Source organism: Vanellus vanellus (assembly GCF_965231255.1).
Source record: "Vanellus vanellus genome assembly, chromosome: 1".
Taxonomy (NCBI): domain Eukaryota; kingdom Metazoa; phylum Chordata; class Aves; order Charadriiformes; family Charadriidae; genus Vanellus; species Vanellus vanellus.
The window spans coordinates 156,323,198-156,350,560 of NC_138905.1; the positions used below are offsets into that span (position 1 = coordinate 156,323,198).

The 27,363-nt window shown below is 42.5% G+C and overlaps 1 protein-coding gene across 1 annotated transcript in view; it reads left to right on the top strand.

The window, feature by feature from the left end:
• The first annotated feature begins 5,631 nt into the window (after positions 1–5,631).
• RAB20 (RAB20, member RAS oncogene family) overlaps positions 5,632–27,363 on the top strand; it is a 28,909-nt gene continuing 7,177 nt past the window's right edge. Inside the window, exon 1 of the mRNA XM_082480314.1 lies at positions 5,632–5,929. Within this exon, the coding sequence (XP_082336440.1) occupies positions 5,758–5,929 (172 nt within the window). The 5' untranslated portion in view covers positions 5,632–5,757. The remainder of the gene's footprint in view (positions 5,930–27,363) is intronic.

Genomic DNA, 27,363 nt, shown 5'->3' on the forward strand with positions numbered 1-27,363 from the left:
GGGAAGAGAAGTACCACTTCTCTCTGCATACTGCCAGTATGGATGGGGAGGAGTTCAAAGAAGAAGGAAAAAAGTGGATCACAATGGCTCCTCCTGCCAAGAGGTGAAATAAAAGTGCAGCAACAGGGCTGGAGGCAGGACATAGTGCAACTCCTGACTGGATTTGATTTTGCCCCGAGGCAAAGTTGTCTGTGACACTCTTCAATGGCCTTTTCTTCCTGACCAGGAACAATGCTGACAAGCTTGGCACCATGTGGATTTCTTCACAGGGAATGGCTATGACTCACAGCCTTAGAGAAATGACTTAAAATTAGGGTATAAAATGCAGAAGATACTTGATATGCGTGAATGTCAATAGTGACGAGGTGGGCTCCACTGAAAACACAAGTCTATTCTTTTGTATATGTCACCTTTTTTAGTGATTCACATGATGACAGTACTGAACTTCAAATAAAAATGAAGTTCTTTCAACTGTCACAAATATCACATTTAAAGGTCACAAGTTACATTTGTTTCGGCTCCCGTGTCATTATTAGTCATTAGGACTGTGCCATCTGATTCTGCCAAACCTGCACTCAGATACCCATTCGTGGGCTGCTGCAGTCCATAGGACTTCTCACAGATACATGGATCTGTTTGTCATGAACAAGAACCTTGATGAGTTTATAAGAACTAAAGAAAATTCTGCCTTGCTATCAGCTAACTTACTCCATCCCTTTCAAGATGCTGAAAAGAGTGAAAACCTAATACAACTTTTTATAGACCACAATTCTGTAACTTCTTGTAGAACTCTGTACGTATCCACGCACAGTGCCCCCCAAAATTCCAAGAATATGATAGAATAGTAGAATAGCCTTGGGTTCTCATGTGTTGATGGAGTCTGATCAGACCTTGAAATGCTGCAGTTAGAAAAAAGAAATCTATGCAAAACTCACATTTTGGGCACTTAACAGAACTTCCTGCATTGTGATCACTTTGAATCACAATTGAGTACTTTCTCATGGAGCCCCCAATCCTATGTTTCCACGTCATTTGGTGAGTACATCCACACTAAGCCCCGTGAAATTCAGGAAAAGAGTTCTTTCTTTCATATAGCAGAAAGTCTAGAAAAACTAGACTTACGTATGGTAAAACATATCATTCTATCTAGATAGGTATAAAACACTGCAGGAGTCAGATGAGTTTGGTGAACAGGAAGTACTAGTGAGGAGAGAATCGAGCTGGCTGGTGGAGTGGACACAGCAGGGCTGCTCCTTCCACACGGTGCCGGCTGTTCACGGACTCAGATTCCTCGCTGAAGAAAGCTGATCTGAGAACTTTACTCACAGCTGATCAATGAATGCTTAACTAACTTCCTACAGAAGACCTGAGTGGGAAGTACCTCCTGAGCCCCTATTTTCATCTGCACCTCTAGCACCTGTGCATCAGGGAAGAGTTTATTACACCTCAGTGGCTGTATCTACAGGTTGGGTTGCCTCATGGTTTCTATCTAAGACCTTCTTTTCAGTTGTCTGTAACACAGGCAAATTCTAATCATACAGGACAGGCTTTTCCGTGATAAGGATGTCTCAAGGATTTACCTGTCTCATTTTCAGCGTGCTGTGCTTTGGACACCTCCCAGGCAATACGCTTGTTCAGTCCTGGTGAAAGAAAACAGTCCTACAACTGAGGTGCTCCAAGAGCTGTGAGGTTTGGAGAGGGGGCAGAGCAGGGACATCTGCTGAGGGGAAGCAGAAGGCACCTTGTCTGGCGTGACCAACCAATGCTGCTCAGCTGAAGCCCCAGGGAACTGAAGATCAGTGGGCCCAGCCACGGGCTGTCTCATCAGCCTCCTCTGTGCCGATCACAAAACCAGCAGAAAACTACTGACTCTCACCGTTGAGCTAGTTTTTCATCAGCTCATCAAGCTCTGTTGGCCTGGGGAAGGGTCAAGCAGAAGCCAGTGTCAGCACAAGGAAAGGGGTGGGAAAAGGAGAGGGAGAAAAGTGTGGAACTGCAACCCTAGAGAAAACAGACCAACTCTTGATTTGAAGTGTGGGGCAATTTCCCTTGATTAAGGCATCTAGGTTGTGGACTAATCTGTGGGGTGAAGAGGAAGAACCCAGTCCGTGTAAATATAAATACATAGACAGAGCAGTGGCAACGTGATGAGTAGCTCTTCCAGGTTTTGTAGCCTGAAAGAGAGCGCCTTGAGAGTGAGCTGTATTTAGGGCTGTCTGGAAGAGGATGAGTGCAAACGTTTCTGTTTAATGAGCATGCATGCTCATTTGCTCATTTAGAAGAAAGAAGTCATAAAGGAAGGCAATAAGCAGAAACAAAACCAGAAATTGCTGTGCTTCACAAACAGCTTCACAAACCTGTTCATAGCTTTTGCGGTGACCTCATGCCTTGCAAAGAGGTGCAACAAACAAACCACTGGAGTGCCAGCACGTTTTCAGGATGAGGAATAAGCCTCGCTTATTGCCCTTCTCTTTCATTCGTAAGGCCTTGTCTAGGTTTCAGTAGATAACTGAGGTACATGCCTCTATTTCATGGATTTGTCTGCGTTTACAATGCAGTGTGCTTCTTTCAGCAGTTGGTACCTCCTGTACCATTACGAACAGACCCATTGAGGTCCTCTGCGGTATCTCCAGAAAGCACTAATCTGGTCGTGGAGGCTCAACATCCCAAAAGACAGAGACGCTGCCAGAGAGGGAGAAAGAGAGACAGACTGAGGTGCTGAACAAGGCCACAGCAAACCCATGACACGTTGGGGGCAGCAGTTCGTTGCTGGCGTGCCATACGTCTTCAACCGATTGCTCAATGTGTCTCCAAAAGAAGATCAGCTCAGCAAAAATCAACCCTGTTCTATGACAAACGTTTCACCTCATGTGAACATGATACAAAATGCTGTATCCCGGAGATCAGATGGGGCCCACAGGCAGGACAATGTATATAAATACCTGGGGAAGGCTGGCAAGGAAACAAATAAACAGGCTCTAATTTTCTCCTGCAAAATTGGGCAGCTTTCATACTGTGGGAGACTAGAAAGGTTGAGTTACCCTGACGCCAGTACAGTCATTATTGGCTCGGCATTTTTGGCTGGCATACAAGGCTGACATTCCCGTTCTTGAGGGGCTTTTACTGTAGCACAGAAATTGGTGGGAAACTTGCTAGCCCAATTGTCTGAATTCCAGAACATCTGGAGACCAACCATGGTGACCACGTTGCCACGCTGTCAGGAAGGCTAATGAACAACTTCACTGTAATTAAATGGTGTCCTCAGCTGCTCTCAAATGAAAAACAAATGAACCCCAGACAATGTGTGCAGCCTGCACACTTGCACTTATCCAGGCAATGAAGTATTTCTTATTCCTTCCTATCAAGCAATTTTTGACATTCTTCATGCCCATACTTACTACGGTGGAGACCTCCTGCTACAGGCGACTCAGTGATTTGGGGAAATTATCTTGAAATGGGCCTGTGCATCTGAGGGCTAGAGAGCAAATTACAGGCTCTTAATGTTTTCCCAAATATTTTCACATACGCTCTGTTATTATCTATATTGCATTACAGACTATCATGAGCCATTTGACCTTAACAACAGGCTTAAATTGTACATTGTAGATTGGAGCGCATTCATACAAGGAGACGTCGGCAGCAATAACCAAATACACTATGCTGTGCCTGGCGAACGTGTTCTCCTGAGGTCAGGGGAAGCTCAGACTGCTGAGGACAACCTTGAGCCTTTAAGGGCTTACTCCAGGGGCCCTTCTACATACCTGGAACCTGTCCACATCAACATTTTCCTAAATTCTCCCAAGGATCTGGAACAACACACAGTACTCTCCCACCTTATTGCATCCGACCATTAGGGGTAGATTACTATGTAAAGGAGATGATCCTTTAAGTAAGTGGTGAATAGGAGGTGCGTAGCGGTGGGATAATGCACATCCCTGTCTGAGTCAGAGTTGTTAGCTGTGGTACCAGGTCCAAACGGGTATTGAGCCAGACAGATTTGTTGTCCCGTTTAGCTAGGCGGTTTAGCAATGCGTAAGGTGAGAGTACGTACACTGAGGATACCTTTACCAATTCAGATCTTCATGGTCTAAATTCTTCGATACCAGATTTTTCTTTTCCCTGAAAAATGGTGTAGCTTACATTGCACATGGGAATTTGCAAACAGAATCCATGTGAAGAGAATGTCTGTTCTTTTTACACTTTCATACCAGGCACCCAGAAGAAACCTGCTGCGTTTGCAGTACCTCGGAGAAGCACCTTGCTTCATTGACTTTATTGTTCCTACCTCTGGGATTGAGATGGGAATTCAGGTGGGAAATGGGAATCTGAGGCGAAGGCTGCACACACCACAGCAAAATGCTGCCATGCAATAATGAAAGTGAAACAGACCCCCTCACATAATCTTTCACACAGCCCCAAATCACATCCAATATTATTATTTCAGAGTCTCTTGTAAGATTCCTCCCCCCCCCCCCCCCCCCGATAATCTAATGTCCTCTCTCTTTGGGTATCTCCAGTACTTTAATATCTGGTGGGTATCTGATTCTGAACTAAAATTATGTATCAACCAGGTACAGCTGCAAAACCACAAATGTGGGCAGTAAAAGCAGAATAAGCAAAATTAACTGGGCATGACTTAAAAAAAAAACCCAACCTGCTACAGAGCTATTTCTTTTTAGCAGGTAAGCAAAAATCAAAGCACCTCATAAATGTGAAACCTAGACTGGCTGAAGAAATTCTAACGGCTTCACCCTGAGACACGCAAGTGTGAGGATGCGCATTCATTTATTATGAAAAGTGTTGCTATCTGAACGCTTTTGTGCGGGGAGGGAGAGGAAATGGATAATAAGTAAATTATCTTAAAAATACTCTAATGGTTGTTTCCCCTCCGGTTGGTCTGCACATTATCCCTTTCCTTGGCTCAAAATTCATAAGGTGTTTACGTTCTATTCAAATATTTTTTTTCCTGTAGTTGTTTGGCCTGAAGAGGAGTGGTGCAAAACCGATGGGCTATATCTCTGGGTGATTTAAATGATTGCGATTCTGCCACCTGAACTGGAATTAAGCTGAATTCCAGCAGCTGGGCAAGCGACTGTAAAAGCGGGTAGTAGACCTGCCACTTGGAAAAATAACCCCTGATTCCTACGGAACACCTACCTCTTACCAGGGCAAACCTGTTTGTCTGGCAAGTGGCAGAGCTCCGCGGGTGACCCTCATTCCGGGGCGACTTTCTGCCCCCCCTCCCGCCCCCCCCGGGAAGATGAGGGGGAGAAGCGGGTTTAGGCTCCAGGAGAGCCGCGGAGCTGCTGTTATCTCCGGCAGCAAAGATTTTGGCAGCCCGGGGCGCACCAGCATCCCCCCGCGACGGCTCAGCGTTGCCAAGCCCCGGCGGGAGGCGGCCTCCCGGCAGCCACCCTACAGCCGGGGGTGGGGGGGGTACCCGGGGCACGCCGCCCAGCTCTGCCGGGGCAGGGCGGACGGGGAGGACCGGGGAGGGTGTGTGTGGGGCTGGTTGAGCAGAGCTCCGCCCGCCTCCCCTCCCCCTGGGGCCGGCGTGGGCGGGAGCGGGGCCGGGCCGGGGGTAGGAGGAGCCGGGTCCGGATCGCGGCGGCTCTGCCGGAGCCCCCGAAGTTTTTGCGCTGCCGGCGGAGGGCGGCCTTCGCCCCTCCGTCCTTCGTCCCGCCGCTTCCGAGGTTCCTCCGGCGGGAGGGAGGGAGCCGGGCGGCCGCCGGCAGGGCGAGCCCGGGCCGGGCCGCGATGAAGAAACCGGACGGGAAGGTGGTGCTGTTGGGGGACATGAACGTGGGCAAGACCTCCCTGCTGCACCGCTACATGGAGAAGCGCTTCCAGGAGACGGTCAGCACCGTCGGCGGCGCTTTCTACCTCAAGCAGTGGGGACCGTACAACATCTCCATCTGGGACACGGCAGGTGAGACCCCCGGCGAAGGGCCGGGAGGAGCTGGGGGGGTCCGTCCCCGCCGGCTCCCGGTGTGTCACGGCCTCCCAGGGCCTTGCCGGGTGTTTGCCGGAGGGGCTGCCCCTCTCCTCCGGGTCCGGCGGCAGCAGAGCTCACCCCTCCGCCGCCCCGGGCGGGGACTGCCCGCCGCCGCCGTCCGTGGCTCGGTCACAGCGCCTGTGTTCTTCTTTTTCCCCTAATTTTGATTTTGGCTCGGCCCTACTGTAAAGTCAGCTGCCGCTGGGGAAGGACTGCGGTCGGGTGACCTCGCTCGGGACAGCTTCGCTTTTCCGAGGACCCCGGGCGCAGGAGATGGGGAGAACCCTGCTCTGCCCCGGCCCGGGGGGAGTGGGGGGGCGGCACCGGGACCGGGAAATCCTCCCTAGGCGCCTGGCCCTTAGCGCGTTATTTGGGTTCTGCTGTGAAGCCACTCGCTTCAAGCAAATAGTTTGGCAGTCGAACAAAGTCTGGAAAGAAACACACCTTCGACGGGCCAAAAGGGGCCTTACAGCTGGCTAATCTCTGGGACTTTTGGGACCTGCTTTGCGAAAATGTGGATGTACAGAGAAGATTGTGATGCCTGATTGCTTTTTTGTTTGTTTGTTTGTTTGTTTCCTGAGTGGATGGCTACTGACTGCAAATCCAGGCAGGAGTTAGACAGGGTTACAACTTCTGTTTGCCGCTTCTTGCCACATACTTTCAGATGCCCAATTGATATCAGCTGGTGTCAGACTCAGCCTTCCAGGGGGATGCAGCTCACGAACCCTTCAGCCGTGGCTTGCTCCTCTTTCACTGCAGCGATAAGAGCCCGCGCATCAGGATTTAATGTGCAGAGAGCGTGGGCTGCAGGCAGCTTCTGTCTGGGATAGCAGCATCTCTGGGATGCAGGAGGGAGTGCGGGTCGTGGTTTGGAGTCCTCGGGTGGAGGAGGTAGGAGGGCACGGAGTGGAGAGGGCCAGACTACCCTGAAAGATGAGGTCTGTGAACGTTCTTGCCTGTTAAGTGGGTTGTGGGAGAAATGTGTTGTTCAATATTTTTCTTGTTTTCACATTTCACTGAATTTTGTTAAAATTCGTTAGTGGCAATATGAAGAATGCAGATTATGTATTCTTGTGAAATTTGGGGAGCTGCAGCACAGTGCAATATTCCAGTTTCCCCTTGGTGACGTTTGGGAGGGTAGTTCATTTGCTGTGTCACTTCATGTCACAATCTAGTCCAAAATGGCTTTTCCTGTGTCAGGAATTGAGAAGGAGGAAGGGGGAATGAAACTGCCAAAAAGTTATGCAGAAACACTTTTTTTTTGGGGGGGAAGGAGATGTTTAAAAGCTTTTGCTTCTTGCATTTCTTAATCTATTACTATGATGAAAGCTGTTTACCGGTATCTCTGTTTTAAATACACTTTCTATGTCCTTTGCGGATTTTTTTAAAAATCTACTTCAGTTTTAGACATGTTTTACTGTGGGGAGTCTCTTGTGGGCAATTGCTGGTTGTTTCTAGTACGCCAGACACACATGGGTGATTAGCAGTGGGCTTTATTTCAACAGAAGATTTATCTTGGTGAGATTGTTCTTTGGTAATTTCCCTTACGCCCTTCTGCTTGCTTTTTTTTTTTTTTTTTTAATCATGTACTATAGAATAAGTCCCTCCCAGGCTTCATCTTCTGGTTTTAGAGCCCATTTTCCAGTCCTTTGTACTTATTGCAGTATTTTATTCAGTGTTAGTTGAGGATTCGGGTTCCAGCTCTGTGTGGGACCTGGAAAGCTCCAGAGGTGGTTCGCCTTATGTGGGGTGAAGCACCCAGGGGATACCTGTCTCAGGGCACCGCAAGCAGTCAGATCTCATCGCCTTTCTAGTGGTTGGAGTCCCTCTGCACCCTGGAGCAGGGCCACTGCCGATGCTTCTGCCTGAGTAGCACCGCAATAGAAGCTCCCGCTGCTTCCTGACCCTCGGCGGGACTTGTGTGGCAGGATTGCTGAAGCCAGAGCGCCAGCTGAAAAGTGTTGTATTGTACTGAGGGCAGCACAGCGCATCTTCCTCGTTCTTCTCTGCTGTCGGAGTTAGCATTGAGCCCAGCATCCCCTCTCTTGGGTTTCAGAGGCAGGTACAGACTCCGTGTCCCTGTTGACTTGTGCTCCTGCAGAATGATGGAAGTTGCCAAGTCTGGGCTAGATCATGGTGGGGCCTGTGGGCTCTGGTTTATTAGCAGTTCTTGTTAATCTTCTAAGAAATAGAAGCTCCCAGGGCACATATATGCTTTCCCATGTCCTTATGAAGAAGGAAGAGACCCTGTGGACACTGCAACTCTGTTGATGTTAAGTCAACAAGGAGATTCAAAAGCCTGATGATGATGATAATAATAATTATTATTATTATTATCTTGTGGGGGCCTTGCACTTCTGCTGTCCACAACATGTCTGCAGCCCTTGGTCTGTGACGCCTATCTCTCTATGGTGTCACTGTCTTATTTCTACCAGGTGGGTGCCAAGTGGGCTTGGAATTTCTGTAGTAAGGCGGAGTTTAAAATTTAGCTCTTTTGTGTGTTTATTAACCTGGCATTTCTTACTACTGAATTCTTGTGAAGCAGTTACGAGGTCATCAAATACAGATACATTGTTTTCTCTAACTCTGTGTGTGTAGATATATAGGGGAATCCAGAAAGAAAAGATCATCCAGGAGGTTAAAAATTCTTTAGCGCAACAACATGACAAAAGCAGGATTCAGTGTTTGTACTCATTTTATCTACCTAAATACCAAGTGCGAACTCAAGATGTCTGTCTTAATGCCTCAACAGCACTTTACACGATGTTCAATATAGAAATATGGAAGGTCTGGCCTAGAAAATGAGGGGATGCTTGGCTGTAACCACTACACTAATTCAGTACTCTAGTAAAATACAGAATTATACAAGGTTAACTAGGATGCATGTTCTTCTTAAATTTTCTTAGTTCGTGTTACGTTTAGTATGTGAATGTATGTTTATTTTTGTTGTTGCTTATCAGCAGAGTTGGGGACTGTTGTCTCCACAGGAGTCCCCTATATTTTACTTTCAGTTCAATTTGGATGGTCATTTGTTATTCTGGTATGAGTTAGGCAGTTGGCTGTAAACCATGATACACTGAAGCTTCGTTCCTGTAACAGGAAGTTTTGTTTTTACAAGATTAGACTTCAGTGATTGATGAGTATATCTGCAGTAGCTGTGATGGATCAAAAGTTAAGTATGTGTGGATATTAGTACTACATCAGTTTGATTGCCGATCTTCTGATTTATTTAAAATATATGTCACTTTTACACATCGCTCTGTTGATCTTGCATTAATTCTCACTCTGTTATTCAGAAAAATCTCACATTTTTTCCAGGAAGAATTAAATTTACTTACCAAAGTGCTTAAAATGTATGTTTCTGTGTTGTTATCACTCAGTGAATCACAGAAGTGCACAACCTGACCTGTTCTATCAAGTTAGGTCTGAAGTGCAACTTGGTTATTCTTGGGAGGACTCTTCTATTGGCTCTACGTTCACACCCCTCCTTATCTTGGAAAAATCAGCTACTTAGTCTAGTCTCGATCTTTCATGTTCTTATCCGCAAGTCTTGTAAAATGGGTGTGCAGAGGTTGTCAAGACTTGATTATTTTTTTATGTAAATACTCACAGCAAATAACATTTCCAGTTTTCCAATCTGATGATTATGAGAGAATTTATTTGGAAATTGCATTCAACTCAAGGAAATAAATAAGCCACAGATGGAAGAATATTTAGAAGTATCATATGCTTGCCATGCTTTTATGCTCTTTTTTTTCCCTAGACATATGGCTTTTGACTGTCTCTCCATTGTCAGAGGCTTGAATAGATGAGATGGTCTTGCATCTGACCCAGCATGGCTGCTCTTGTATTCTTGGTGCAGAGAATTATTTGTTTACTGCTTAGATTATGATGCTACAAACTATATTTGCTTGTTTTCTGTTAGGGTCAGTTACTTCAAAGGCATTTTAAAAAGATGCATAAACTGTACAAAAAAGAGAGCAACTGTAAATTTTTAGCACATTTTAAAGGACTAGCCTGCTGGACGGAGGCCCAGTCTCTAAAGCATTTGCTTGTGTGCTTTCAGACCTTCATAGTAGTATGTTTGAAGCAGTGTTTTTCTGAACCAAGGAAGGTAAGAAGCAGCATCAGCCAGAAGAACTTTACAGCCAGGCGAGATTTCTCATGTGAAAGGATTGACTCGGGATGTCAAAGCTGTACATATGTATATGTGTGTGTCTACGTATACATCTTCCAGGCAGTGCTGACAGCAACTGTGGAGTAAACCAAAACTTCCTGCTAGGTGTTGATGGCATGTGGCTCTCAGCTAGCACGTAGCCTTTTTATTTCGGGCAGCGAGACACGTCCTGAAGTTCTGAGGGTCTGGGTCCTGCTCCACCTTTAAACCTGGAATACTAATGTGTGGTGGCTGCAGCTAACAATTTTGTGGGAGACTTTGGGGTTTTCAGGTGTATTTTCTGATGCCCTACTATTTTAAAAGGAAAAACTTATTTGCATGTTGGATTTCAGTCTCTTTCAGTTGACACATGTTCACTGACAGGTAAGTGGTGCTCCAGCAGCAAGGTTTCTTTGTTATTAGTGGTCATGTCCCCTGTGTTTTTGGCTTAGTATTAGAACAGCCAACTGGTAAGTTAATGACAAGTATTTAATAAGTTCACTTCGTGATGCTGTAATTGTATGTTACGGAAGAACCTGAGTTTTGAACATACCAACAGATAGTCATGCAGCATTATAATGAGGAAACATATAGGTTAACTGGGAAAGCAAACTTCCCTTCTTTTCCTTCCTCTGGTCTTAAGCTAGCTGTCTGCATGTGAGAACTGATTTGACTATTTTCTTCTGTAAATATTCAGCTATCAGTTCATATTTTTACACCCTCCACCCCTTTAATTTGCGCCTGCAGATTTTTTTTTTTTTTTTTGGTGACTTCTCACTTGTCAGAGCTAGGAGGGACAAAGGAGATAAACCCAGCCTGGAAAAGGCTTTGCTGTGGCTTGGGTCAACCGCAGTGTATCTGCATAATATATACTTACATTTCTGTCATCTCTTGTGACTGGTTTGCTGATGTCTGATGGATGGGTGCTGGTGAGCATGTGTGAATTGCTCACAGTTTCTGACCTCTGATCGGCAGTTTTTCACTGGCAGCAGTGCAGGCTACAGCCTGGGCTGAGCTGTCTTGGGCTAGGTGTGAGCGTTCAGCTCGTAAGAAGTGTTAGGTTCCTCCGTCGCTTAGTTAGGTGTTGAGGTTTTGGGGTTTGTTTTTTTTTTTTGTTTACTTGTTTTGGTTTGGTTTGGGTTTTTTTTGTTTTTTCTTTTTTTTTTTTTTTTTTGTTCAGAATTTATCTGTGTTGATGTACACTTCCTTCTGGACATGTTTTTCTCCTGGGAAAGGGGTGACCCAGCAAAGTTCTCAGAGCAAATTTGGGGTATGACTTGGTCCTTTGCAGTATGAGATCAGCCCAGCTAGACTGGTCTACCTGCTGCCCTGGAGGCAAACGTTCCCCTGTGTGGTGAACAATATGCACGTTGCTGTGGGTAGGGAGGAAGCATCGTCCTCCATCATACTGAAGCAGAACAAAGAAAAGAGTAGGATTAAGCGGTGTATTTTCCTCACAACTGAAGGTCAGTTGTAGCTACTCGGTTTGATATTCTGCTGGTCTTAACTTTTGGAAGTAGAGGACTGACGCTGGGAGAAAAGAGGCTACAGAGGAGATGGTAAGGTGGGTTAGTCAAAGCCAGAGGACTCTCGAGGCATGTGGGAAAGCCTTTCCAAACCAGGTGACAGAGTAGCAGTTGGGTTTGGGTGTTGCTGAATATGTGATGAGCTACGTGTAACTGAGGAGGCCGTTTGTGGAAGGGTTTAGAGGATATCATCTCAAAAAGGGTCTTGGGAATCGGGGATCGTTTAGTGAGAAAGGCTGCTGAGCGTGTACCTGTGCTCAAGAGGCTGGAATTTAACAAGAGTTGAGATGGAAATTACAGAGAATAAGATGCCTTAAGTTTGTTGCTGGGGAGTCGTGGCTTGGGGGCCAGTTGTCACCAAGGTGCTTTGATTTTTTTTTTTTTTTTTTTTTTTTTTTTGCTTTTTGCCTTTGGCATAATTATCCTGCAGAATATGATGTTGGCCTCTGCTATTGGTTGTTCATAGTTGTTGCATGTAAAACAATGACAGCTGAGGACCAGTGCCTCATACACAAGTAGTGTGTCTTCCCTGGGATTACTGTGTATGGTTACAGCCATCATATCTTGAAAAGGAAATCTTAAGCGCAGAGGTTCAAAGGGACAGTATGGCTAGCTGCCGAGAAAAATCTTTTGTGTACGTTGGGAAAACTCCTGAAGAGAGTTCACTGTCAGTAAGCTCTGTGCCTAAAGCCTCTGAAGCAGGTTCAGAGGCAGGAATAAAGGCTTAGCTTCAGACCATCCCTGGAAGCGTGGTTAGGTTGTTGTGCAACAGTGCACCAGGTTACTTTTTTCTGCAATGAATGTTTCCTGAAAAGAGCAGAATAACTTGGGAAGTGATTAAAAATATGAAGTAATAATGGATTGTCTGGAGAAAGTCCTGGAGGAAGTTCTATTTTCCATGTCCCACAACTTAAAAATACGATACACAAGTAAAGTCAAAGGTAGCAAATTCACTGCTGCTGAAAGTAAGTGCTTTTGTATGAAAATGATGTAAAAATATGGAAATACCTTGTCGGAGGAATTGTGAAAAATACACATCAAAAAGAAACAGGAGACAAAAGTAACTCACTTTGTTTATTCAGCTATGGCTAACTCACTTTAAAGAAGGAGGAATTTTGTTTCTAATGTGTGATTTTTTTTAGTACTGACTCTTGGGAGGGCAGGCTAGGGGGGAGGGTCAGCCGCTTGTTTGTTGCTAGCACTTTTTGCAGGCCAAGACAAATGCTGTGTATGAACCTCTGTGGTAACTTCTGTACTCCAGCCCCCATGTTAAATCCCCGCTTTGCATGCGGTATTTAATAATAGCGTGCAAAGTGACTGCACTGTTCTACCCAGAGTGGGGAAACTACTTGACGGTTCAGTGAGACTCTCTTCGAATAGTATCGGTGACCCGAGGTCTGCCCGGCTAAAGCTGTCCAGTGTCATGCCATGGCATTGCGGCTTGACGAACATTAGTGACTTTGGAGTCCTCAGTAGCACCTCAGCTTCTGTTACAAAAGAGGTTGTCTTTGCTTTCTAATTTTAGCCCGTGGTGAGGCCTGACTTTGAGTCAGACCGTAAAAAGGGGGCAACGGGTTAATATTGACCATTTTCAAGTGCATCTGAGTGGACAGTGGAAGGGAGAACAAGAAGATGTGTTTGTCTAGTCTTTGGTGCATGGCCTGTGTTCTTGTTTTTCTGTGAAAATTTTGCTTCTTTGTGCAAGTCCTTGAATCGATTGAATGAGTCTATTTTAAACCCATGTTTTAAAGCCCCAGATCCCAGGTTGGAGCGATATTAAGAACCTGAAGAGTTTGTGCTTTTGGCATTGCATCCGTTCTTCCATGCTTACTGAAGGAAGAGGTACGCTTTCCAGATACCTCTGTCAAAATTGACTTGACAGCTGAAGGGTTAGTTTAAGCGTTGACTGTCTGCTTTGTGACAACACTGAAAATGTATGAGAGAGGGAGGCACGACCAAGAGAAATGGTTAGTCAAACAGTGTAAATGCAGTGGCAAAGCTGCTGACAAAAATTGCAGACATGAAAATTCATCTTCATGGTGGATCGGGAGCGGGTGGGAGAAACTGTAGAAAATTTCAGAAGGGTGTCCAAGAACTGGATTATTTGCTTCAGTAAAACAGGTTGTTCATGCCCTGTTGCACTCTTCAGTTTAGCCTTTGTGGAATGTATACCTGAGCTGTCTAAGAAATGACTGCTCTTTCAACAGTTTGGGCATGAGGGGGAAAACACAGGGACTGGACTGGATACTTATTTTTTTTTCCCCCGGTAGTTCTCTCTCTAGCTGAGTAAATAGTGTTGTGCAGAACAACAAAAAGCTTCATTGGCTGTAATGTAGACATGAATGTGTACAAAAGTAATGAATGTTGACTCAGTTCTGGTTATTTCTGGGTACAGGCACATTCTGTAATGAAAAACAAATAGCTACTTAAAATTAGTATGGTATGTTTAGGTGCCTGAACCGAGGCTGTCTGGGTTGTGACGTCTTTTTCTATTGACTATGAAATTAACTTTTACTCTTTCCTTCAGAAGGAAGGTGACAGTGGCTGCTTAAAATACTAGTGCAGGGCAGGTAACTAGCTGTTAGCTGTATAGTTTTACAATTACATCTTTGAGCGCTTGTGTATGGCGAGTACTTTTTATCTCAGAGATACATACAGGTTGTGGTGCACAAATGTCAAAGCCAGGGAGCCTCAGAGCCAGCTTCACACTGCCTTGGCTGCGCTGCCTCTGCTATTTAGGCTAGTTTAAGTATCTTTGCCTCACACTGCAATCACATCTTGTATCATAGATGGGTTGTTTACTTCACTGCAATTACTGTCTCGTGTTGAAGCCACTAGCCATGTGAGCTTCCAAGTGATTTTTCCTGCAGCAGTGTTTCACTGGCTGAACTGAAGGTGGTCTTGGTAATTCCTTTTCTGAGTCACATTGCACTATTGCAAAATAACCAAAGGAGTAACCTTTGTTTGGGTCTCTATCCAGAAAGACACTGAGTATGTGGTGGATACATCTGAACCCATTAAAAATTATAGAACAGAAAGAATAATTTTCTCCCCCAAGTCTGAATGATTTACTTCCTTCCAGGTGAACACTGGGTAGAATGTCCTGGGATTTGATCAAAAGGCATCAAACTTGTGATAAATTCCTTCTCCTGCACCTGTCATATTAACTATAACTTCATATGCAGTACCTGAAGATATGCCTAGGAAATGAGGTTTGAACTTGGTGATTAAACTTAGCTTATGCAAGTGGTACTGCTGAGACGAGAGGTGGTAAAAGGAAATGAGGATTTTTTTGCTCTTAATTTGAATGAATTCTCAACATAAGTAGTTTGCCATCCTTCACAACAGGAGATCCTGGATAGCATCCTTTAGGACAACCAATTCAATAAGCATAAAAGATTTCCTAATCCTACTAACCTACCTGGGCGTGGAGAGAAAAAAAAAAAAAAAACAAAACAAAACCAAAACTAGAAGAGAACTTCTTAATGTCTTTAAAGTGTTGTGGTTTGGGCCGGACTGGCCACTGAAATGAAAGACAGATGGTCTCCTCCCACCTCCCTCTTTGAGGAAAGGAGGGAGAGAGAGAAAGAGACTTAGGAGTTCAGAAAAAACCCTAAACTACTTTAATGAAAATAGTAATAAAATAATGAAATGTGTACAAAACCAGATCAAGCTCCCAGGATGATGATCCCATCACCAGCAGGCATGGGGAAAGTCCCAGACTGGACTCAGTGATAGACAGGAGCTGGATTCTGGGTCTGGATTCAGGAATGTGTGGATTGGGGTCAAAGGCAGACGAACAGAATCCTCCTCAGATGTTGGCCATTGAAGAAAGAGGGCTGAACCTGTGATCCCTCAGCTTTTATACTGAGCATGAGGCAGATGGGATGGAATACCCCGTTGGTCAGTTTTGGGTCACCTGTTCTGTTCGCTCCTCCCTGCAGGTGGGACCCCTCTACGCTTTTTCGCTTCTGACCTTCCAGTGGGCAAATATGAGAGTTAGCTGGCCTTGGGTGTCATAGCAAGAGCGTGTCTGCCTACCATTCCTTGGCATAAATTATAAATAATCTGGGATTATTTATAATAATATAATATAATATAAACTCTGGGAGTGGACTGCAGTCTTAAAAATACGCCATTAATTTTGGAGAGTCCAGTTAGTTAGAAGAGGCTTGGATGCAAAGTAAAATTACCGAACAGAGTATTGGTTCTGTTTTACCTCGAACCAGGACATAAAGGGAGCTAGATCATCAGATATGTTTGTGAATCTTCTGATATATCTGTCCACCTCTTAAGAAGCAGACTAGAATTGAAGTTGGCTTTGCAAGGGCCACCAAGGAGCCATTTATGGAAGAACTCTGCTGACAGTTTAAAGACCTGTGCGAGCTTGAATTTTAGTGTGTTGTAGATAAGCAAAAAGAGGAAAATGGGTATTTGAGCTTTTGCCTTTTCACCAATTCCATTGGAGCAAAAATGCATTTCAGTTTAGTTTATAGCATGGTGAAAACTTCATGTACTGGACTCCAGGAGGAGAGACACTTAAAACTTTAAATACTCAAACAGGCTAATGTCTTACAAATTAAAGCTTCTGTGCTTTCAGGTTCTTTCTGTTCCACCCTTTCACAAATTCTTCTTTTATTTTTGCTTTTCTCTGTCATGAAAACAACTCCTTATATCCTCAACTACAAAGAATACCTCCTTTTTCCTTTTTTCTGGTCTACAGGTTAATGAATTGAAGATAGGAATAATTTAGTTCAATAATGATTAAGCATCTGTCGTAGATACTTCTCCCTGTTCCCTCAGTCTCTCTTGCTGATCCACTGACATTTTTTCTTTAATCTGTTACGTGATTTAACATTCCTAACCACTGTCTTTGTATTTGAGGAAATTCCTACAAAATACAGAGAAAAGATCTTGTCCAGCCATCCAAATGCTCTTACATACTTAGTTTAAAAATAATGGTCTTCAGTACAGCTGAAATAGCGGGACATTTTTGTTTTGTGTTCTGCAGTTGATGCCTTCTTGGGAATTTTTAGTCATGTATAATATTTGACCATAGATATTTAAATACTTGCTATTTTTTTTCTTCTCTTAAGTATAACTTCATCTGTAAAATGAAGGATGGCTTAGTTAGATCTTCAGGAAAATGTTCATCCTGTAAGAATACATTGACTAGAAACCCCAAAGAGACAGTCTGGAATATGGGGCAAGAGAAATTAATGTGTAGTACACTTAATGAAGAATGTGAAGCAAAAGTTAGGTAGGTTGAAATAAACTTCAAAACAAAAGAAATATCTAAATGCTGGTCACTGGGTGGGTAGTAATTTCTCTATGTGGAGTCAACTAACTTTGATTTCTGCTAAGGTCATGTTCCCAATCCACTCAGTGACAGCAGTATAAAAACATACAAGTGTGATGATGTGCCCTGGTTGCAGTGCCCTTCAGTTGAGCTCCTGCTCCCTACTTCCCTTTCCCCGAGGGGTTTGAGCTGACCGACTTCCCTTTCTGGTTGCACTGGTTAATTCAGCTACAGGAATGAAGCTTCATGCTGTTTAATGCCTTGTGTTGTGAAAGTCCTCAGAAGTTCAGTTTCTGTTCTTCATAGTGGGGTCTGTGATCTGGATGTACAAATCTGTTGTTGCTCTCTTCTTAATTGTTGAAGTTAGAAATAAGGCTCTTGGTTATATTTTTGAGGGGGAGTTGTTTATTATTTACTTATTTCCATTCTCCAACTGTCGTTTGCTGTCAAAAGAAAGTGAAGAGGTTCATTCAGAAAAGGGAGAAATGGCCAGAAGGTTTAGCAGTTTATAGTTAAAAAACAAAAGAAAGAAAAAGCCCTATGTAGTTGAGTCGTCATCTTCCAAGCTTCATAAAAGGGATCATCAGATCTTGTGGATTGCTGCAAGGGAGATTTACATGTTTTAAAACAAAACAACAAAAAAAAACCACTAGTAAGATGAGAGTGATTTTTTTATTCTATTTTTTTTATTTAATTACTGTTATTCCCCCCCGGCTCTTGCCTATTAAAAAAGTAAATCTCTAATTTTGTGAAACTGAAAATGTCTCAAACTGCTCAGTTCCTCCAACCCCTGCCAGTATGATTCCTTCTTATTTTTACGAGGAGGAACCAACACTCCTGTAAGACTGTCTTTAGGACATGAAATTTCCCTGACACAGCAGAGAGCTATATGTATCACATTCGTATTGTTTCCCTTATCTCCTTTCCTGTTTTAGCATCATATGCCCTTTCCACGTTGTCCTGCTCAGCTTTTTTTTTTTTTTTTTTTTTTTTTACTTCAAGCCTTGGAAGCCCAGTAGAAGTGGAATAGTTGGTGTTTATCCTCTTTTTGAGTGGCAGAGCACTTTGTGACCTGGAGATGCTGTCTCATCGCCTTAATTATGAAAGAAAGGGATGTAATGCATGTCAACCCATAGGCAGTTCCCTTTCGGTAAGAAGCTTCCCCTCATGGCATGAGGGCTGAATGAGTAGGCACTGGACAGTGGTAACATTGCACTCTGTAGATTATTATGTATAGAAAGTTCATAACTGAGTTGTTTACGGCTTTTAGTGGTACTCCCTTTGTGCCAAGTTGGAGAATGTTGATGAGACGAGATCAATTTTTACCATGCCTGTTTTGTGGTTTTCATTTCTTTAATCCTCAAATTAATGCCTCTAAATTATGAGTACTAAATATGCTTTTAAGGGTGTATAGAATCATAGAATAGTTTGGGTTGGAAGGGACCTTTAAAGGTCATCTAGTCCAAGTCCAACCTCCCCTGCAATGAGCAGGGACACATTCAACTAGATCATATTGCTCAGAGCCCCATCCAGCCTGATCTAGAATGCTTCCAGGGGTGGCACATCAAATACCTCTCTGGGCAACCTCTTCCAATGTTTCACAGCCCTCATTGTAAAAAATTTTTTCCTTATATCTAGTCTAAATCTTATCTCTTCTAGTTTAAAGCTATTACTCCTTGTCCTATCGTAACAGGTAAAAAGTTTGTCCCCATGTTTCCTGTAGGCCCCCTTTAAGTACTGAAAGGCCACAATAAGGTCTCCCCGGAGCCTTCTCTTCTCCCGGCTGAACAACCCCAACTCCCTCAGCCTGTCCTCATAGGAGAGGTGTAGGCAGAGAAGACAGACTTGGAATTAAAAGGGAGAAGTGGTGCTGGAAATGTGAATGCCATGTGTTAATCTTAGCCAGTGCAAGTTCTGAAAACACAAGCCACGCATCATCTGATTAAAATTTCCTGAATGAGTTGAACAAGTTTGAGTACACTCCCGTAAAACCCAGGCGGCAGCTGTGCATCTGGCACAGTGTCCCACTTTGGGCACTTGAAGGCAGCCCAACAGATCACCAGAACTTCCTCCTGCTTTTGCCAAACAGCAACTGTCCAGAGGTGACCAGTGAAGAAGGCTTCAGCTGAATCGAAACTGGTGGTGGTTGGTAAGAAGTAGAAGCAGTTGTAATTTTCTTGAGGCAAAGTTATGTCTGAATGAATTGCAGGTGTTCTTAGTTGAGAACCTGCTTATAAATGAACTGATGTTGAAACGAATCGAAAAATATCTGTCTATTGAGTAGGCCTAGGCTTATGTTCTATGTTACTAATGTGAGTTTCTTTTAAAAAATAAAAAAAAAGTAGATTTTTTCATTCAGTTGGCAAGATCCATGGCCTTTACTTCTACCCATTTAGCAGGATTTTAATATTTTTCAAATTGCTAGTGAAGGCTGGTTTAAAAGTCAAACTCAGTATTACAAAACAGGATGAGATTAATTTCACCAGAAGATAATTTCACCTTGAATAAGAGGCATTTATCAAGTATCTGCTGGGGCAGACCATCTGTGGGTGCCTGCTATTGGTCTGATAACCATAGCTTCCTAAGGTGTTTCAGACAATTCTCTGTTATTCATTATGCGTGCAAGAATAATTTCTTATTTTTGAAATGTGTGACACAGAAGGTGACTTCTGAGAAGAACTGCCAGCCCTCAAATTCTTTTTTTTTTTTTTTTTTTTTTTTTTGTGAAACCTGGTCTCTGTTTTTTTGTTGTTGTTGTTTTGTGTGTTTTTTGATTTTAGGTTTTTTTTTTTGGTCTTATTTTAGTGGTGAGCAGTGATGACTACCAGCATTCAGCTGCTGTCTTGCACTAACTTCTGATTTGTAAAAGCTTGGTCATTTGGAAGCATTTTGAGTCCTCCTCTTGCTGTCATCTACTCCTAATCAACCTGGAAAGGTACTAGTAGGATAAAAGATTTATGGAAATAGTGCTTGAGGTACTGTCTACATATGGGCTTAGTAATTAATTTTATCTCCACAAGGAACCCTAGTCAATATACTTGGGTCACTCTCTGTATGCTGTAGGGCCCCAGTGCCTGTGCTGAACAAAGCCGTGCTGCTGCAGTGGAAGAGGATGGTCTCCGGCTGTGGGGAAGGGTGGGAAGGTGCATTCCCAGGGGTCTGTGACTGGGTTGTCCTCAAAGTCTTCCAGGCTGATTACCAAAGGCTAAAAAGCTGTTGCTTCTGCTGCCCTGGTGCTGTGGTAAAAGCATCCAGGAGATCCCTGAAAATGTCTGAAGACTGAGCTTTTTGCAGGGTCTTAAAACCCTCTGGCTGGTGTCCTGGGATGGCCCTGAAGTGGACCACTGTGCTAGGGGCAGCGGTGGCCTCTGTCAGCCCATCACCGCTGCTAATGCTTCCAAAGTATTGATTGCAGGATGGAAAGAAGTGTCATTGAAGTGGGGCTGATGGAAAATAGGTGTTGCCATAGGTAACGCTTGGAAGTGAAACTCTCCTGTGGGTCTGTGAAAGAGGAAAGCTAATTTACTGTTTTTTCTCGTGACTCCCCTTGCGTGGCTGTGCACAAGAAAGTTTATAGCTGCATGTTGGTGGCTTGGCTTCCTACACTTGGGAGACTGACAGCCAGGAGGCAGAAATACATATGAAGTGTTTGGGCTTAAAGTGGTAATACATAAAAAGAATAAAGTTTCTAATACATTAGACCATTTAATTTTATTTATGGTTGGATCCAAAGCTAAATCCAAAGAGGATCTGAAAGCAGTAACAATGAACTAATTTTCTTCTCTAAAATGTTGCTGTCCTTAATTAAGATATTTATTAAGTTCATGGTATTTCCTTGCTTAAAAAATGTTGTGGTGTATTGTATTGATTGACTTGGTATCTATGTAGTTACCCTTCTGCAAAAAATCCTATGGGGAATTTTGATTTTAAAAAAAATCAAAAGTTGTAAAGAGGTATCTAAGGCAAAAGCAAAGTATCTAATGAGGAAGTTGAAAAACCTAAGTAAACTTAAAACAGGAATAAAAATGAAGAAAATCAGGAAGCATTTCTCGTCTGTGAGGGAGCGGGCAGACGCTGAGCTGCTAATGCTTTGCTGAGAGCTGGCAGGAACGCCTGATCCATGGTAGCATTTCAGACCGCTTATTGAGATACACTTAGGAGGGCAATCTCAATTAACCCTATCCATCTCTGAGTCATTTATTATTTTTTTTTTTTTTTTAAATCCCACACCTGTGTCAATGTTTGCTTGGATGAATTGGAAGCCAAGTGAAATTGCCAGTTTCTTATTGAGCAATATAAAACATCCAACCTGTGTGGAGTGACCTCCTGGCCCCTTGATGCCAGTCAAACCCACCCGGCCATGCATTCCTGCCGGAGCTGAGGACCTACTTCTTGGTTTGAAGATCAGACTTGAGGAGGGAGTATGGGATTTGAAGATCTCCTTTCGGAATGACTCTGAAGATAAGGACTCGGTAACAGCCTCTGCTCAGCAATCGCACAGAGAAGTGGGCTCATCTGCAATGCCTGTTCCCCTGTGGAAAAGGAATTGTAAATTTAAGGAAAAAGTATCAGTTTTCAGGTCCTGGAAAGAAAAACAAGCTGCTTTTAGAGCTCATCCTGTGGAAAATGAATTGCTTTTCTGTAGGAGAGACTTTTCTTGGAGGCGATGGATGGGTATTCCAGCGGGCGTTACGACCAAAAGGCTTCTTGCACAACCCAGAAGCGAGCGTCTTAAGCAGGCGAGGTTGTTTTACCGCCCCGTCCTGTAACTGGCCTCTTTGTTACCCACTGCTGAGCAGTATTTGACCGTCAAGCTCTGCTGCCGCAGTTAAGTGTTCAGTGCTATTGCTTCCCGCAGAACGCTTCCAAAGTAAATCCGAAGGCTTTTTTTTTTCCCCTGATGGTTTGCCTTCAATCATAGCTTTCCTGAAGAAGGTCATCTCCTAAATGACCAGTTCTTTTTTTAAGTAGCCATTTAAAATTGTCTTTTAAAACATTAAAAGATGTTACGATTGTCTTTTAAACTTAAGGCTTCGGAAGAATTTCACATCAATGCTTACATTTTACTTATTCGGATTCAAATTTCTAAATTAATCTCTGAACTCCTGTTCCCATTTTAGCCCAGGCATACAGGAGCTTCATAAATTTAACTCTCAAGCACCCTGCAACATTTTCTTTTCGGTAGTTGGTAGTTTTGGTGTTGATGCTAGATCTTAGCTGGAGTTCTGCTGGAGCCTTTGCTCGTAGAAAGGATGATAATGTCCCATAAATTTGGCATGCCCTCATTTCTTTTGCCAGACTTCAGTGTTTAGATAAAACATCTTCATACACAACTGTGAGGTTTAAGAGGGAAATAGATAAATACCAGTGTGTTTGTGTTGCAGATGCACCCACGATAAGCTTTCTGGACTGGTGGGGCTAAGGTCAATTCTGTTCTTTTACAATACACTGGGCTTCCAGAGGCTTCCAGACAGCTGAAAAAGTGAATTGCTTGAAGTTCCTGAGGTTCTTTCCATGTAAAAATAAACACAGTAGAGAACTAAACAAAATGGGTGGTTTGAAAAAAAAAAAACAAGTCTTATTTAGCTAAGTGAAAATGTTATTCAGGATTGTAGAGGTGTCAATGGGATCTTTAGCTGCAAATAGTTTTTTTTAGGGTTTGTTTATTTTTTTTTTTTTTCAGGTCTAGCCAAAGTTTTTGTTGGCAAAAGCATGCTAGGTAGTGTGGTTAGGGGCTTTTTTTTCTATGTAATGCTTTGTGTTACTAGGCATAATATGATTTAAATTTAAACTTTGGACAGAAGGCATATTAGTGGAGTAAAATTGGTCTTTCTATGGGAACATTTGATTTTGAAGTTAAAATTCTCATGCGTTGAGAAGCTTGAGCTTAATTCATTGTTATAATGGTAAGTTCTGCTTTATTCTTGCCAGCAAGAAAAATAATTTTGTATTTATGCAACAGAATAGATCCCAGGTACTCTTGTCCCAGAAAAGCTGAAACTAGTTCATGGACTTGATCTTGTAGGTAATAGAGATCTTCTCTGATAGTGTTTCTTCTCCTTTATATACGAGTTGTGCAGCTCCTTTGTCTGGTGAAGACATTGCTGGTTATAGATACCATGAATACTCATTTAGTCTAAAGACACTGAGTTTATAAGTGTCTTTATAAAGAAAGATGGTTGCAGCTAGAAATATGCAGACTAAACAAATGTGTAAGGCTGCAAATGAAGAGAGACTAATGGTGTGGAGTGCTGGTAACAGGTTAAACTGGATTCATTTGGGCAACAGTGTGAAATTTGCAAGGACCATTGAGTTGGCAGTAGATGACAAACTGAGCTCTTGGTACCTCATGGTGTCTCAAAGCCTATGAGCTGCTCTGAAAAGTATACCGAGTGTTGGGAGGGATGGAAGTAGCGAAGAATTTAAGTAACCTCATAGCTTTGGTGAGACTCTTTTACAGTCTTGGTTGTAGGATAATATGGAAAGGTTGGAGAAACGAGCTACAAGTGTGGCTAACGGTTTAGAGGAAACTGCCAGAGGCAGAGGGCCTGAATCTGGAAAAAAATGTTGATTTCTCTGGCCTGACAAGAAGGAAGTTAAGTCATACAGGAATACCTTTTAGAGAGGAGAGTGGGGTTTTTTATTGTGTAGGTTTTTTTTTTTGTTGCTGTTGGGGGATGTATAGTGGGTTTTTTCTTTCTTTTTTTTTTTCTGTTTTTTTGAAGAGTGTACATAATGAAGATGAAAGTCTATCAAAATTCAGAGTCTAAAAGCTGAAATGCAGCAAACTAATTTGTGGGATATTAACTTCTCTTTCTTTGTTGGCTTTATAAAATATAAATTCCTCCTCAGTCACAAGACGAGAGCTGAGTGAAATTCTATCATCTTTTTTACGCAGATCAGACTCATATGAGGATTACACTTGATCTCTGCCTTTGCTCCCTGCTTTTTGTTTAATTTTTTTTTTTCTCTTCTCTACCTTGTTAACTTGATCTCCTTCTTCCTGTGAGTGTGTCTGACAGGTCTGTATTTGGGAACCAGTAATGGAAGTCCTTACTGCCGGTTATAGAATAAAAATCAACAAAATACTCTTCAGGGCTAGATTAAAAAAGTTTCTGGGAATACTTAAGCTAATTCTTGACGCAATAACAAAGGAATTGACAAGATGACCGAGGGATGTTTATTATAGGTGAGGTGTGGGTGAGAGGGTTTCATCTGCAGCAATCAGCTTTTTTGGATACCTTTGTGACTCGGCATGCTCTGCAGGATGTAACAAGGGATTGATCTGCACCAGTGTAAACTGCTAGGCATCTGCTTTTAGTTTAGCTGCCTTTAGAAAGTGAAGCTTTTACTTAAAAGCATATTTCTCCATAAACTATCACACTGTTAACTGTCAAAAAAACACAGCAAATTTTTACCCATGTTTCAGTTGTGGCTTCTTTAAAGGTGTGCTACGAGTTACGGCTATATGTCTTTTGAGTCATTTCTTCAGCACATCAGAAGAATGTTGTGACTAGATATTTATTTTGGAGCTTCTACCAGCACATGCTTAGAAAGATAACCTTTTTGGAGGTTATGAAATAAAACTAACCCCGTAGCAAAAAGGCCCATTATTTTCTGTTTTGCCACTTTTATTAAATGGGGTTTTGTAAGTGCCCTTTTGCTGAAGAAAAATATATCGCAACAAGCCATCATCTTCAGATAAAGCTCAGATGATCCTGTAGATTATTAACCATGTCTTATGGAGTTTGGCATGTGACGTGCAGTACACCGTGCTGATGTTGTTCTTGCATAACTTCTCAGCTCGCTGTTTGTCCCAACAATAAAAGGCCCATTTAAGGGAACTTCTGTGGAAGAACTGTTTTATGTGAATTGTGCCAAAGTATCACTTTTCTAATGTTAATTGAATGGGTGTTTTAATAGCAATTAGAGAGTCGGTTGAAACTATTTGACCTATTGGTATAGTTCAAGTTTGACCAGGGAAAGCTGTTCTCTCTCCCAGTTGGTCACAGCTGTCTTGAATGAGTTGTGCTGTAATCGCTCTGGGTGTATATAGCAAAAAAGAAAAAAGGAAACGCAGCCGAAACAGAATTATGAGCACTTTTTACTGATAGAAACCATAAAAGGAGAAGCAAAGTAGTAATAGTCAGTGCTGTCATTTATTTTAGCTGGCTGTTAAGGTGGCTCTCCTTTTGAAAAGGCTGTAAACTAGGAATAAACTTGACTCTCTAAAGAAATATAGGGACCATTACTATTAGCAAAGTTATTAACGCTTTTAATGGAAGGGTCATCTTTCAGAAGGTAGGTGAAGTGGCTAGAAATTTAGGGCAAAATCTTTTTTTGGTAAAAGTAGGTAATACTTCATATTTGTTGGTCCCTGCTGAAACATATCCTGCAAACCTTATATGGTGTACCAGTTGTTTTTAGTTTAGTTGCTATATTTAAAGGGGATGGAAAGAAGTAGGCTAAAAGAAGTATGAATATAGCTTTTTTTTCATTAAATGTATTACTATTCTTAGGTATAGAGTGTAGTGGAATTTCCATTTCCGGTAAGTAAAGCCCCCCCTTTTCTTTATTTCAGATGTCTTCTAGTGATTATTTTTGTTTGTAAATATTCCGAATCGATTCCTTTCCCAGCCATGCTGGTGGTGATTACAACTCAAAAAATTGAATTCATATGCTGCCTTTGTATTAGAACAAGCGAAAAGAGCAAAACATCATACAGGGTATGGTGTTTTTTTTTTTTCCTTTGTAGTTTGCCTTTATGCTCTTTCAAAACTTACTCTTTTTCCATCTTTGTCCTGCTTTCCATAGCTGGGTTTTTTGGGTAGTTTTTCTGTGAAATGTAGTAGGGGCTAGAAATACACGATTTGTGGGTTTAGCGCCCTTAACTGAAACAAGGGAAGTGAGTTGCTTTCCTTAAGGCACACTGTAGTTGCTGGTGTGGACTAGCCTTCCAGGGGGTAGTCGCCTTCTCTTGGCAGAATGTTAATAGCTAACTTAGATGCTGAAAAGGATGTTGGTTTTGTTATGTAAAGGAATGGAAACAAAGGACAAATTCTATTTTTTCCCTTGCATGTTACATTGGAGACAGAATCACCAAGTAATGGGCCCTGATGCTTGGTAATGCTAATCATCCCATCCAGGTTTTCCAGAATACTGTCATAGCTTCTCCTCTTATTCAATGGAGAACGTGTTAATATCTGTTAAATACTCCTGCATAAGTTTGCAGGGGACAGGTGGTTATCCTCCAAAGATAAAAGGTAAGATTTATGCTCTTTTTAAAAATTGTGTTTAAGAATTAGCCCTTTCAAATGGCCCTTCAGTTATTCGTTGCTGTGTATTTTTTCTCATTTTTGATTTCTACCAAAATTTAGGTTCCCTAATAACACAGTTTATGTATATTTTGTGATATGTTTTATCCCAGTCACTGCTGGATTACTGACAGTAGTTTAGCAGACTTCCACAAAAATAATTTTTATTTATACAGAAGAATGCAGCTTATTCTCTCATGATAAAAGCCATACTATGGTACCATAGCTCATAAATTTTGCATTATAGTGCCAAGGCATTTCCTCTTTCATCAAAACCTTTTTCTGCCTCCAGTTAGATAAATTACTTGAGAAAATCCAAGTAGTTATCAGGCTGTTCAGGCGAAATCAGATCTATTAAAGCGAGTATTTAATACTTGGTAGAATTCTATTCTATAATCTGCTAGCAGATTGTATAAGACTTCCGCATGTGAATTCAGTGGGGACTAGATTATAGCAGCATAATGTAACGCTGCTTCCGGATCAGGAAAATAACATTACATTCCTCCTGTATAACAGCGCACTGAACTCTTGAGATCTGCCTTTTATTCAAATGTCATGGAGTTAAATGTATCAGAAGGCATCTTCTGCTTCGCTGTTTATGGTTTGCAAGGCTTTCTCATCTTTTGCAAGGCTTTCTCATCTGTGGCAGACAGCTCAAACATGTTGTTGGTTCCTTTGAGGCTGGGACTTGCCTCTATTTGAATATTGTGATCTTTTTTTTATAGGAAGATATTTTTAGCACTTGAAACAAATGTCCTGAGTATATTTGCCTTCCTGAATGCCAACCTCTAGGGGAGGAGGAGAAGAGCTCATGCAGTATATTTCTTTTATCTATATAATAGCAGCAGTATAAAAACATAGATGTTGTCAGGCTTGGATCTTAGTACCTTTGGACCTGAGCTTGTGAATAACCTCTGCAATACGGAGCGTGTGTGTGTTGGTGAGAAGAAGGAACCATGCATGCAACATGATGGTGCTTTTATGTGGTGTTATGCTTTAAATTGGAGTGAAAAGAAAAATGCTTTACAGACTGAAGTTGTGTTAATTGTTTCTAGTTATTGTAAAAGTGTTTT